The 14,250-nt window shown below is 37.2% G+C and overlaps 1 protein-coding gene across 1 annotated transcript; it reads left to right on the top strand.

Annotated features, from left to right (window-relative positions):
• The first annotated feature begins 714 nt into the window (after positions 1-714).
• LOC145765383 (DNA-3-methyladenine glycosylase-like) lies at positions 715-14,247 on the top strand. The gene is made up of 3 exons (XM_082577200.1): positions 715-1,221; positions 1,590-1,732; positions 12,150-14,247. Exons 1-3 carry the CDS (start codon positions 840-842, stop codon positions 12,378-12,380), a joined length of 756 nt encoding a protein of 251 aa, XP_082433326.1. The 5' UTR covers positions 715-839; the 3' UTR covers positions 12,381-14,247.
• Positions 14,248-14,250: the final 3 nt, after the last annotated feature.

Raw genomic sequence — 14,250 nt, forward strand, 5'->3', positions numbered from 1 at the left:
GCTTTTTAAGTGCTTTTAAAAAGACGCTAAACAATTACTTGCGGTTTAGAAAGATTTTGAAGGAACTGTCCCTCTAATTCTATTCAAGATTCCCGAATTTTTTCGGATATTCTCTTTGCATCATTATCCAGTTCTCTATCTGATGTGGTAGCCACTTTAACAAGGAAAAATTCTGCCACTGCAATTGACTAGAATGCACCGCCAACCAATCATAAGCTATGTTTTCTATGACGTGAAAAAGAGCGAAAAGAAGATGATACAAAGCAAATCAAGTGATGGATTTTCTGTCAGCTGGTTGGCTTAGAGGTTAGGGTTAGGGCTAGAAAGTAGTTATTTCATTGACGCGGGTTCGATTCCCACCACTGCTATTGCTCTTTTTTCTTCTGTAATTACCAAATAAAGTTCAAAACAAGCATTAACTCTCTGGCTGAGTGCTAGAAAGGTCACAATCGGACGGTAGCCTCTTATAACATGTTCTGATTGGTTGGCGGTTTCATTCTAATCAATTTCAGTGGCAGAATTTTTACTTGTTAAAGTGGCTACCATCTGATCATAGACCTGATGTAGCCTGTGTTTCATTGAATGTTTTTCATGGTTGACTTAACTGGATTTCTATAGCCGACTCATGTTCTGCTTGAATGAGTGTAGCCTACATTGCACTTGCAGTTTGCAGCATTGCACCGATTGCACTTTGCAAGATTGAAGAGGGAGAGAATGGAAGATGCAGCACTGCACAGCTTTCTAGCTTAGTCTGCGAACTGCTGCTTCAGCATTGCTGTGAGTGCATTAGTGAATTAAATTTACTTAAAACTTGCAAATCAACTTCATGTGATTTCAATATGGCATCGCGGCTTCTGCAAAAAAAGCGAACTTTTCCTAAGTTTCAAGAAAACGAGTGTTTCACAAAGAGAGCAAAAACTTGTACCCTCAAAGCTGAAAGTAAAAAGTCATCTCAAAGACTTACAGATGATTTTTTTAATAAAAATTGTACTGAACTGGCCAAAGCTTTGCTTGGTCAAATACTTGTAAGAAAAAGCAAGGAAGGAAGAATTGCTTGCAAAATAGTGGAGGTTGAGTCATACATGGCTAAAGATGATAAAGCTTCACATTCCTACAACCACAAGCAAACCGAACGTAATAAGGCTATGTTCATGAAGCCTGGTACGGTGTATGTGTATATGACATACGGAATGTACTACTGCATGAATATATCCAGCCAAGGTACTGTACCATGTCATATAATTATATATTCTGTGTGTTGTCTATTAGTATTATATATCAGTAGAGTCCATACACGAATTTGCAATCATGCATAAGTGCGTCCATTTCACAAACATATTGCCACTAAAAATACTTTGACAGAAAAAAATTTAACAGGTTATTAATAATATTATCACAACTCATCTTTATAATCGCTTTATCATGAGTACGGTAATTATTGTCAACCACTAATTGTGATTTACCATATTAAAATATACTTGAGTTTCAAATGAAAAGCTATTGTGTGTTGTTCATAGATTCGTAGGCTAGCATTTGTATATCAATGAAGTTACTTTGTTTAAAGCACTAAATGTTTTGTTTGATTGTAGGATTAGGTGATGCAGTGCTTTTAAGAGCTGTTGAGCCTGCTGAAGGAGTCGAAGTAATGAAGAAGCGTAGAAAAGAAAATCAAAAGTCTGCAAAAAATTTGTTGGAAAAAAACATTTGTAATGGTCCATCAAAATTATGCCAGGTGTGTTTAGGGTTATTTAAATGGAAGTGGCTGCATTTACGGCGCCGTAAATACAGCCTTTCCATGCCTTTTTTTTAATTTTTACGTCGCTTTTACTGCGCATGCACGCTGTTGCTGGAAAAAAAGTGCATATATAACTTCTAAATTCAACTGTTTTTGCCAAGTGAATCAGTGGCGCGTGCGATCTTTGTCTGGCTCATACTTGCAAGGATATGAGTTCGATTCCACCGAAAGGTAATTTTTTTTTTGAACTCAATTCTAACCCGAAGTGACTCAATCGTTAGGCTATGTATTTTTGTGGCCGTTCAGTTTAGTGTGTTTTTAGTTCTGACCATCACAACAAAAAAACAGTATAATTATGACAAACATAACAGAGGTATAGAAAAAGGTAGAAGCGACAAAACGCGGACGTTATAGCGTGTATAGTAGGGTGGCTCTTATTTGGCAAAAAATGAAAATATTTTGAATTTTGCTTGGGACACCCTTTTAGATGGTGAGGTTGTCAGAAAAAATCTCCTACAAAAAATTTTAAATTGATTTAGGGGTGGCCCTCCCCCCTTAAAGTTTTTCGCCCTCCTCCAAAATACCAAATCTGCATATCTTAAAAACTGCTTGAGCTAGAGATACGGTTTTTGTGTCAAAAGATGCAGAAAGCATGATTTCCTATCTGCTTTCTGAACAGTGATTGCGTCTATATTGAGTAGAAAAGCAGTTATTTAGAAAAACCTGTTTTAGGTATTCTAGCACAAAACAGCGCTGAACAAGTATTGTGGCCCAAGCTATTCAAGAAACAAAGTTCATTAACTAACCTGTAAAACCGGTAAAGCAATAAACGAAATAAGTGTTCCTAAACTTTTATGTATTCATACATAGCTAAAATGCCCGTTTTTTGTCATATTCCTCGAGCGTGGAATCTGCTTTCAAGCTTCAGGTGCCATGCATCGCGCTCGTTGGATGGCGAAGGCAATTTTGCAAAAAGCTTGGTCTGCATTTATGGTATCTGTCTGAAGAAATGGTTGGACTAGCCTTGTTTGACTCTCTATTGTCTGTGGAAAGTAAAAAGCTAATGGTGGCAACCATGTTAGATGAAACAGCAGAACGTCCACCAAGGAGACCAAGCGTCAAAGTAGAGGCGTTTCTTGGTAATAAGGGTCTAGAACAGTATTGCACCTCTAATTCAAAATGGCTTCTTCAGCTGTTGGATGAAGATGAAGCAATACTTATACTTTCAAAGCATCTTGCTCATTGGACTGAAGATGGTGCATTTATTCAAGCTTTACACATGGCGAAGGGACTTTCAGCAGTCAATGACAGAGCAGAGAGAGGAGTTGCTCTAATCCAGGATTTTAACAAACTCTTAACTGAAGATGAGGACCAACTTCAGTTTCTTTTGCAAGTTGTTACTGAACACAGGAAACTGTTTCCAAATTGCAACAAGAACAATATTGTTGATTTTTCTTCTTCGTTTAAACCTTCTTCGTTGCTCCAGGGGTCGAGGGGCTCTGCCTTGTACCACCCTTGGGCAGCGGTGGCTATGTGGTTTAGATGCTTGCAGGTGTCGAGCAGCCATTGAATTGATTCATCATCCAGTTTAAGCAGAACCACGCACACCATTTGGCGCAGTTACAGATGGTGTGGTCTGTGGTTTGTTCCTCTTTGCCACGCACTCACAGATTGCGGATGGAGCCATCCCCCATTTGTGCATGTTGGAGCAGAATAGTCCAACGCCAGTAGCCCAGTACGCATGCGATTGAGCCGCACCCAGGCCTTCTTTGGCAAATGCATTCCGGTTGGATGGAGGCCGGTGTCGGAGATAAAACTTTTGAGTCTTGAGGAGTTCTTCTTCCACTCTGAGCTCCATTCGTGGTCTTCCCAGGTAGCCGCACTGATGGATGGGTTGGTCTTCAGCGGTTTTCATCAGGAGTTGTGCGGTTCGTACAAATGGGTGTCTCAATTTCAGTTGCCGAGGATGCTCGATTGCTTGCTCACAGACTCGTAGAGATTTGAGTGGATCAAGTGGTTGGGGTTCGTAGTGCGGCGAGAAAGAGACAGGTTGGCTTCTTCGCGACGAAACTCAGTTGGTTGGTTGCCTGCAAGGACAGGAAGATTGTCCGATGGTGTAGGTCGCAGACATCCTGTCACGATACGCAAGGCAATATGTAAAATATTGTCGATAATATCGCTTCTCGCAGTACTGACCAGAATTACATTTTGAAATGAATATCGTCACCAGTGTTCCCTCTAAGGTGCAAAAATTAAGAAAAAAAAACGAAATTCTGTAGACGTGGTCACAAAAAAGGTTGTGAAATCAAGATTTGGACAGATTTCACGAGTCCTAATTTCTTAGAGGGAACACTGATCGTCACATATTTTTTATAGAGCTAGTATCGTATCTTTTGTGTTAAAATGTGTTTTTTTTTGTAAATATTATATCATAACTGCTTTTCTCCTCAAGATAGATACATTTAATGTTCAGAATGCATATAGAAAACCATGTTTTCTGCATCTTTTAACACAAAAACCGTATCTCTAGCTCAAGTGGTTTTCGAGATACGCAGATTTGGTATTTTGAGGGAGGGCACAGAACTTTAGGGGGAAAGGGCCACCCCTAAATCAACTTCAAATTAAAAAAAATTTGCAGGAGTTATTTTTTCTGACAACCTCATCATTTGAAAGGGTGTCCCAAGCAAAATTCAAAAACTCAATTTTAAGAGCCACCCTAGTGTATAGTCAATCTGGGTAATGCGCAGCGCAGGAGAAACAGCGATAATAATGCGCAGCGGTGCGCTTTATAAGAAACAAACAAAGAAATTTGATATTTAAAAGTTGGTTATTTACAGCTAAACTACCCAGCTGTTCAGTGGAAACCAAGTCAAAAGAAGGATTGAACGGCATCCATCCTAAAATCTTTCTTTTCATACGTCACCTATTTTCTCTTCGTTTTAACTTTGGAAACCGGATTTCTAATTTTGCTGCTGCAAAGAAGAGAGCGCTTGTATCAAAACGGCTCCAACGTGTAGCGATCATGCACACACAAACCTTTATTTAAACTAAAAGATAATAGAGAAGTAACTTTGTTTCTTTAAAAAAATGGAAAAATACGCATTTGGCCACAGCAACAAGTCACGCGTTAAATGTGTGGTAACCACATGCTGCTATGAAATTAGGAGCCAGACAGTGATACAAAATGGCCGCTCGGTCTGTTGTGTTTGTACATCCCAGACAGCACATGAGCCATCACGTTGCTTCAACGTTTGCTGACGTTGAATCAATGTAAAAATCGAGTGATTTGCTGTCTGGTGCAGCAAAAGCACGCTTAACTAAGAATCTCGGCTTGGACAGTTACAGCACAGAATTAAAAGTTTACTGGTGTTATTAAAATGTTAAAGTTTTAGACAACAACAATTGCAGCAAAAATTAGTCGTAAATCAACCTGAAACAGTGATGCCGGCGACTCCACGGTGAGTGCAGCTTAATGTGAAGTATAGCGATACAATTCGCTTTCCCACTCCAAAAGATAAAAATGTGAAAGAAAACAAAAAAAAAGTTTAGTTAGATAAACTACGGATTACGGAAGGTGTAACTTCATATTTTCCAGACTATATATCTATTTCTTCCTACAATATCACATTGTTTGTGTTACGTTCACTGTTCTAGCATTAGCAAGCATAGGCGCCAACTCCGGGGGGGCGGCGCCCCTCCGTAAATTTAGCTCGGGGGGGCTGCCCCCTCGCAAATTATTAAAAAAAAATCCTAAATTAAATGTTTCTAAGTTCAGATTTGCGTTAGTTTGACCTTCATTGCGGATCGATCTCAATTAAAAAATGTACTTGTTGCAACAAGAGCGCTGCTCCTAAGATAACAAAAGAAACAGAAGTACGGTAGCTGATAAACGCCTGCATGGTGCCGTTGAAGCATAGTAACAATGAATGAAAAACGTTTTTCTTGATTTCTTATGCTTTGTTTTTTCTTGGGAGTGTCAATAACGAGGTGCGGTTTGCTGTTTGCTCAGTTTAGTATCGTGTATTCAGAGCTAAAGTTCAAAGTGACCAGCATATACTTTGAAGTAGCCCACAGGTCTCGAAATTCGTTTTTGTTGACGGCGGACAAACGTGTCCGGTCTGAGCAGCTATCTCGGCGGACAAATTAAGTCTCACGGGCACGGCTGACACACCAGTTTTAGCCGTCGATCGTCATGCTTAATCAATTTATCTTGATAATAATTCTTCGCCATTTCAGAATTCCTATAACTACGGTTTTAGAAGGCTTTTAAAAAAATCAGTAAAGTCACTCTGAAAGGCTTGATCATCAGACCAACGACTTGCGCTTGAAGAGTCAAAGCGCCGTGTAGCTGGTCAATACGTCACATAACTGATTAACTTCCACCGAACGAGGTCGTGTGGCTTATTGCGTCACAATGCTCTGGGCAGGAGTCAGAAAATTTCTACACTAACGCTACTATTTTCTGCTGTGCAAAGTTTCACAGGCTTTTTTCTTTAAGTTTATTTTTGCGTGTCACGTGAGTGAAAGTGAATTTTCCTTGGGTCTTTTCTTTCTTACTGTGATACCCAAACTTAACAAATTTTGTTGCATCTTGCTGTAATAGCCTACTTGTATAATTTAATTTAGTAACCAACCTTGCCGTATCATTATCACACGGAGATCAAAACCAGACATTGTGACGTAAAACTTGAACTAAATTGCGCGTGGTTAGTGTAGACTGTAGAAGTACCTGTACTCCTATCTATTCTTAGCGAAGAATTCACCTTTGTTACGCTGATTCAATGTCATCAATTGTTGAAGCAATGTAAAAATCGAAACTTTTCCTCCTTGAATGGAAGCTAAGGGATACAGTAGTCACATTTTCTAGATGTGCCCTAGAATGCACTGGAAATTATATTATCGCAACAATTGTTTGTGCTATGCAGTGACGATTTGTATCGCTAGCTCCTGTGTTATTTCTCGGCGGACAAATATGACCGATTTAGATGGTACTTCCCGCGGACATCACATGCTGTGACGGCGGACATGTCCGATGTCTGCCGTAAATTTCAAGGACATCAATGACGTGACGCAAACAGACATCAATGCTGACAAACAAACATCAGCATTTTGAATGCAAGCAATCAGTCGGCTAGAAAGTTTGCCCCCCCCGGCGATTTTCAAAACCCGGCACCTATGTTAGCAAGGAAAACAAATTATGTTTCGAGCATTTAAAGAGAATGTCCCCACTGATTGATAACCCCTGTTGATAATTTGTGCCATAAACAGCCATAATCTTTATCTGCTATTTTAATAATAATGATATGATAATTTGTGCGATAAACAGTTTTTTAGGCAACTGACTGATTTGTTTTGATGCTGAAGCAGCTACATATTACGTAATGCCCATTGTGTTATAATTTGTGAACGCTGCTTCATTTAGTCGTTTATTTGTGCGTCAGCAAAATCTTACATTTTGTCGACTCTGTGTTTCTTGACGTTGAATCAATGTAGTTAGAAGTTTGCACCGACAAACGCAGCTTGTACCTTTTTGTGTATGTGGAATTATTTCTCTTTTCGTACTATAAATGACGTCTGTGCTTGTCACGTAAAGCTTGAACTGTAGTGCTGGTTTTTTTTTTCGGTTATTGACCGATTTTTTAGCAAAATGTCCGAAAAAAATAAAGTCAATTCTGTCAAAATGTCCGAAAAAATATATAGTCAATTCGGTCAAAATGTCCGAAAAAAACAACGTTTCTCAGCGAAACTTAATGTTGTAGCTAGTCAGGAAGTGCAAATTTTGGTTTGTATCAGCTACTTGAAAGGAAATATTTTCATCTGAAAAAATGACCGAAATAAATAAAAAATGACCGAATTTTTTCAAGTCATTTCGGACAAATGACCAATAAGTCTCAGCAAAAAATAAACCCAGCTGTAGTGTACTCAACATTGATAAATTTTCCTTTCCCGATTTTGCCTGGTGGTACACTGCAAGGGCACAAAGCTGTTATAATGCAGCCTAACTACGCATTCGATTGCGCGGTGCGCTTTAGCTCAACGAGCACTGCGCATTCGTAATTAAGCGATTATTGCGCAAGCGATGCTGAAAATTTGCTCGAGAACAAACAAAAGGCGCACTTGACCTACTTCTTAGTACAATTGATCTACAAGTAGCAAGGCACTTAAAAAGTTAAAACTGGCTTGTCTAAGGTGTAATTTGACCAAATGAGAGCAAAGTTCGTTAAAAATGGCTGCGCATTACCCCAATTGACTATATGATAGCAAAGCAGGACAATCAGTTTAAAATATGGCACGGTCGTAACACCTAAAAATTTTATATTCCATGCCTTTTTAGAAAAAGGTAGAAGCGACAAAACGTGGTGGTTATAGCGTGCATGATACCAAAGCAGGACAATTGAAATATGGCAATGGCCTGCTTTGCTATCATACACACTATAACGTCCGCGTTTTGATGCTTCTACCCTTTTCTATACCTCTGTTATGTCTGTCATTATTATACTATTTTTTCGTTGTGATGGTCAGAACTAAAAACAAACTAAACTGAACGGCCACAAAAATACGTAGCCTAATGACTGAGTCACTTCGGGTTAGAATTGAGTTAAAAAAAAAAACCTTTCGGTGGAATCGAACTCATATCCTTGCGAGTATGAGCCAGACAAAGATCGTGCGCGCCACTGATTCACTTGGCAAAAACAGTTGAATTTAGAAGTTATATACGCACTTTTTTTCCAGCAACAGCGTGCATGCGCAGTAAAAGCGACGTAAAGACTAAAAAAAAGGCATGGAACGGCTGTATTTACGGCGCCGTAAATGCAGCCACTTCCTATTTTAATTTCTTGATTTAACTTTGAAGTAAAATATCCTTGTTGAATAGACACTACATCACTACAACGTTAAGCTTTATATATTGGCAGCTGGCTATTTGACCAGCTCCGGTCTCTTAATCTGAAACACTATTTGACCGGTCATGACGTCACTATATATATACTTTTTCTTCTCTTTCAAAGCAACAGATGAGAAGAGAAGAAAAAAGTGCCTATATAAGTTCTAAATTCGACAATAATATACAACTGAACCAGAGGCGCATACTATCCTTCTCAGGCTGGTGCTCCAGAGGTAATGAGTTCGATACTACCCGGAAGCTATCTTTTCTTTTAACTAAACTTTGAGAATTTCTCTGGGTAATTTTTCGTTTGTCATAAGAGGATGTAACCGCGTTTGCCGAATGACTCATTACATTTTTGCTCTTAACAAGTTAGTTTGGTGGCTGTAAAAAGTTATATACAATACTTCTTTAAAAAAATGGTTTCATCAATGTCAAGTTTACTTTTAGGCAGTGTTTTTTAGCAGGCAATTTAGTTTGAAGTAAAATGCTTTTGGGTAGTATCTAACTCATACTCTTGGCCTTGGGAATACCAGCCCGAAAAACATTGTACGTGCCGCTGATTCAATTGAATGAAACTATTGAATTACTAACTTGTTGAGAGCAGAAATGTAATGCGTTGTTCGGCAAACACGGTCACATCCTCTTATGACGAGCGGAAAATTACTAAGGGAAATTTTAAAATTCCAGCAAATTAAAAAAACTCAAAAACATTTGAAAAGACATAAAAATTGGGCTGTAAGCTACTCAAATTAAAAATTGACCACAAAAATGCAGCAGCCTAACGATTGAGTCACTTCGGGTCAAAGTTTAGTTAAAAAATAACGCTTCCGTGTAGCATCGAACTCATTCCCTCTGGAACACCAGCCCCGAGAAGGATCGTATGCGCCACTGATTCAGTTGAATATTATTGTCAAATTTAGAACTTTTGTAAGCATTTTTTTCTTTTCTTTGTCTGTTGCTTTGAAAGAGAAAAAAGTATCTACATAGTGACGTAATGACCGGTCAAATAGTGTTTCAGATTAAAAGACCGGAGCCGGTCAAATAGCCACTGCTTTATATATTTGAAACATTTGTCTTCAACAAGTTGTCTTGCTATTCAAAGTGAATATTTTTATAAGTATGTTTTGTGTGGTTTTCAGCCTGGCTCTTAAGACCGACTGCCTAGTAGCTAGTATGCCAGTATATTGCAAAAAAGTGCTGCCTACCAGTGCTCCATTTCCAGGGTAGACTAGGTTTAATGATATGTGATTAGAGATGTAAAAAAACGGTTTTTTTTGTTTTAAAAAAAAACGAGCTCGTTTTTTTTGTTTTTTATCGTTTTTTTTGTTTTTTATTCGTTTTTTTTGTTTTTTTTACCTATTTTTTTATTAAATGTCACAATATGCAGCAATTAGGGTAAACTCATTGCAATAGCGTCTCTTTCAACAAAAAAATAGTCTCATAACTCGTATAACATCTTTCAAATGAGACAATATGTCTCTCAAGTCTCAACACACGAGCCATAAAGGTTTCTCATCGACTCAAATAGTAACACAGTGTCCTATGGTTGGCACATCTCAAGTATTGTCTGTAATTTGGTTCAGCCAGTTGTTAAATGCAGTACCACACTCGTGTACAGTTTCGAAGCCACCTGGGATTTTGGTTAATGGGCATGTTACGTTAGGACTAGGTGGTCAGGGTCCTGTTTCTCTACTTCACAAAGGCACTTTTTCCCAGCACACCACACCATTACCAGTACAACGTCAAGAGATTGTTCCAGTTGATGTGCATTTGGTGCAAACGTGATGAAAATCACACAAGCGGTTCTCGAGTTATAAGTGAAATAACCTTAGCCACTAAGTGGCTTTATAGATAAGGAGCAATAGAAAAACGGCCATATCTCAAGAACCGCTCAACATATTTACATAAGTTTTAGCTCTACCCCCATGTTTTATGGGGTGGGCTATCTGTTTATGAATATTAAAACAAGTTTTGGCTACTACTTTCTGAGCTAAAAAGAAATTAACCTCTTGTCGTTACGCACCAATAAAACCATGGTGCGTAAATTAAAAAAAATAATAATTGGGTAGAAGAAAGATTGATGACAAGTTTGGCAAAAGCAGTGTAGTGCTAAAGTCCCAACTTTTAGCCCAAATCACATTTAAATGTAGTGAAAGATGGAAACGTTTTGATGTTTTTTTTATTTTCCCTGAAGAGGTTCAACACTCCTTTATGATGTCATAGTCATCTTTTTTTCCCTTAATCACACCATTGTGCTGTCATAGACATGTTTAAAAGAAGTATGGTTGCACTTAATCCATCCAATTTAAACTACTTTGCAGAACTTTGAGACTTTAGCACTTTTTTTGTTTTTGCCTAACTTTTCGTCAATCTTTCCTCTGCCCAATAAAAAAAATTAAAGTTTGCATCATGGTTTTATTGGTGCGTAACGACAAGAGGTCAATTTCTTTTTATCTCAAAAAGCAGTAGGCCTAGTTCTCAAATAAAATAAGTTTTCATCTTTGATGTTTGTTTTGTATCTTTATCCTGCATTGTGGGAATATGGGTAAAACTTTATTCTTGTCAGGAAAAGCATTATAAAGCATTTATTCACTATGTGAACACTGAGCACTGAGCAGTGCTGAAAAACTCCACTTTAAAGGAAAAATTTCTTCATTCAAGGTTGGTAGAATGGTAGTTACTAGCAATAGTCAACATGGGTGGTGGGCATTTGAAAGGAACATTAACCTAAACCTTTTCTGACAAATGCACTAACTTTTGACAGCTAAAAATATCAGTGATAAGGTCTCTTGCATTATATGTCCCAAATAATCTGCAAGAAGCATCAATGACGAAGTGTCCAATCCAAGATCTTACAACACACGAAAAGAATACTTCTGTTTCAACATTTATAAAGCATATACATCGTTGGCAAGCTATCAGTTACAAAACATGTTTAAACAAGCTATTGGCAATAGCTTGCATTAGTAAATTACCACGTCCACAAACAAGGTAAATGTGTGTACTGAATACTGCCACCTTGTTTTGTCAAAATTTCGTCAACCCATTGAGTGTGTACAAGAATAACCAGTACCACAGTATACTAACATCATAGGCTAACTTCCATAAAAGGAAAAAGAAATTAACTCATCTACATTATGTCATGCATCAAATTTCATTAATTCAATGTTTGTCAGGTCTACTGCCACAAACATGCCAGAGAATGAAGAAAAAGGCGAAACAACATAGGTCCTCATAGGACTATGCAAGAACATATGCTGCCAAACACAAACACTTAGGAATTTCAGCACACCAATAAAACTATTTTTAGTAATTTAATGTTTTTCAAGAGCACTATAATGAAACTAAGCTGTAAATTGCAAAAAAATTGCAACTTTTCCAGAAAAATATGAAAAAAAACAAAAAAAAACAAAAAACGAGTGTTTTTTTTGGCTCAAGTTTTTTTTGAAAAAAAACACGTTTTTTTTTAAAAAAAAACGGTTCGTTTTTTTTGCATTTACATCTCTATATGTGATGTTATATTTTCAGGCACTTGGAATATGTAAAAAGATGAATCAAGTAGATCTGGTAAAAAGTGATAAAATTTGGTTGGAGAAGGGAGAGACAATTTCAGAATCTGCAATTGTGCAATGTAAAAGAATTGGACTAAGCAAAAAGTCTGGAATTTGGGCCGACAAACCGTTACGTTTTTATATTTTAGGAAATTGTTATGTGAGTGTAAAAAACAAAGCTGTTGAAGCTGAATATCGAAACAAGTGAAAGTAGAGCAGGTTGACATGTTTATTCTGATAATGATTCTATTATATTAAATGGGATAAACAGTTGCTGAAAAGGTGGTGAAATGATGTAATTAGGTTTTGAAAAAACATGAAAATGGATTAATACTGTATATTGTTAGGGTAAAACTAATTGTTGTGATGTCCTAAATAAGCAAACTGAGATTATAAACGCAAAAATAGATTTATTTTTTTGATATCTTAAATAGATCAAACACCAGTGCCACGATAGTTACAACCATACCATGCTCTCCTTGTTTTGCACACAACTAGATGTTTTTCAAAGTTGTGTGCCACCCTCCATTTTTTAATGCTCCTTTTTTGGACATAGCCCAATGAGGTTCTTAAAGTTGCAACTGGTTGTAAAGCGCAAACTGGACAATTAGACAATTAGACATAGCCCATTATATTGCCAGCACTGGTTTTGATGTGGTGCTTTTGAAAGAGCGTGGCTTTGTTTGTATTATAATCATGTAGTCATCTGCAAATTGAGTTTTGTAGCCTATTTCAACAATTTGTGCATGCGGTGAAGAGCTGGTACCTTCAAACAGAAATGTATTGTATTGCTGCAGCAACTAGAATTGTCTTGCTTCAGTTATTGATTTACTGAAGTTGATGATGCTCAATATCAAGATCGTTTTAAATATACTGAATGTATAGGCCTATATACGGTATTAAACATTCTGACATGAATATGATGACATCATTTAAGTTGTAATATTTGATATATATAACACTGTTGTTACAAGCAAGCAGTTATGTATTTCAGTATGATCTGTTATGGCACTGTATGTATTATGTTTTGATATCTGTTTAAGTTTACTTATTATTATGTTCCTTTGTTCTTATAACCAGGTCTCTAGCGTACTAGCCTATTAATGTATGCCAGTGGTTTTCAACCTTTTTGGTGGAACGGAACCCAATGAAAGATTCCACAAGCTCGAGGAACCCCTGTTCCATAATTTAATTGCCCTATGCAAAAAACATTGTTTAATTAATAAAATAAAATTAAAATACTCATGTTCAGATTTATTTATGTACAATAAAAATACAAATTGTAAAAAATTACATTTATTCTCATAAAAAAATTCAATGAGAAACTTGAGCCTGGTGTTTCTTGCACAAGTCTTTAATATTGGGTCGTGTGTTTAACAGACACACACGAAGTTCATCTTCTACAGACAGCAATTGTGCTCGCCTCTTGTGCTTGATGGTTGTCAGAGCTGAAAATCCAAACTCACTCAAGTAGGAGGTTGAAAACAGCATAAGTCGCAGCGCTTTCTGAGCAATTGTAAGATATTCTTTTTTAACCAACAAGCAAAATGTATCCATATGATATAATAATAAAATAGACTCTCGGATTTGAATGTAAACTTGCGGAACCCTTAGACTTACTGGCGGAACCTTAGGGTTCTGCGGAACCCTGTTTGAAAACCACTGATGTATGCTATTCTCAATAGTTTATTTCAGTTACATTTTTTGTAGTTATGTCTTTATTTATTGCAATAGTAGATAAGTATCTGTGCCTTGCGGCAGTATGTGTTGCGGCATTCACAGGTCTTGCAACCTGGAAATCACGTCATTTGGACCATGGTATTAAGTAAAGTACCTACATACCATTTATTCAGTTATTAAGATAAATCAACAGTTTTTAGCTGGAGGTAATTGCATGTGTCATTTTCAACTTTCATTGAAAGCTGGGATTTTGGTTCATAAAGTTCACATCATTTTATTTTAGAATAGAAGCCAATTTGCTTTAGCTGATAGTTGTAGTAGGCCTGTATGTCTTGGAGTGAGTATAGTTATAACATTGCAAGTCAAGTTTATACCGTATGTATGATATTTTTCAGATA

This window comes from Aplidium turbinatum, chromosome 2, assembly GCF_918807975.1.
Source record: "Aplidium turbinatum chromosome 2, kaAplTurb1.1, whole genome shotgun sequence".
NCBI classification, from domain to species: Eukaryota; Metazoa; Chordata; class Ascidiacea; order Aplousobranchia; family Polyclinidae; genus Aplidium; species Aplidium turbinatum.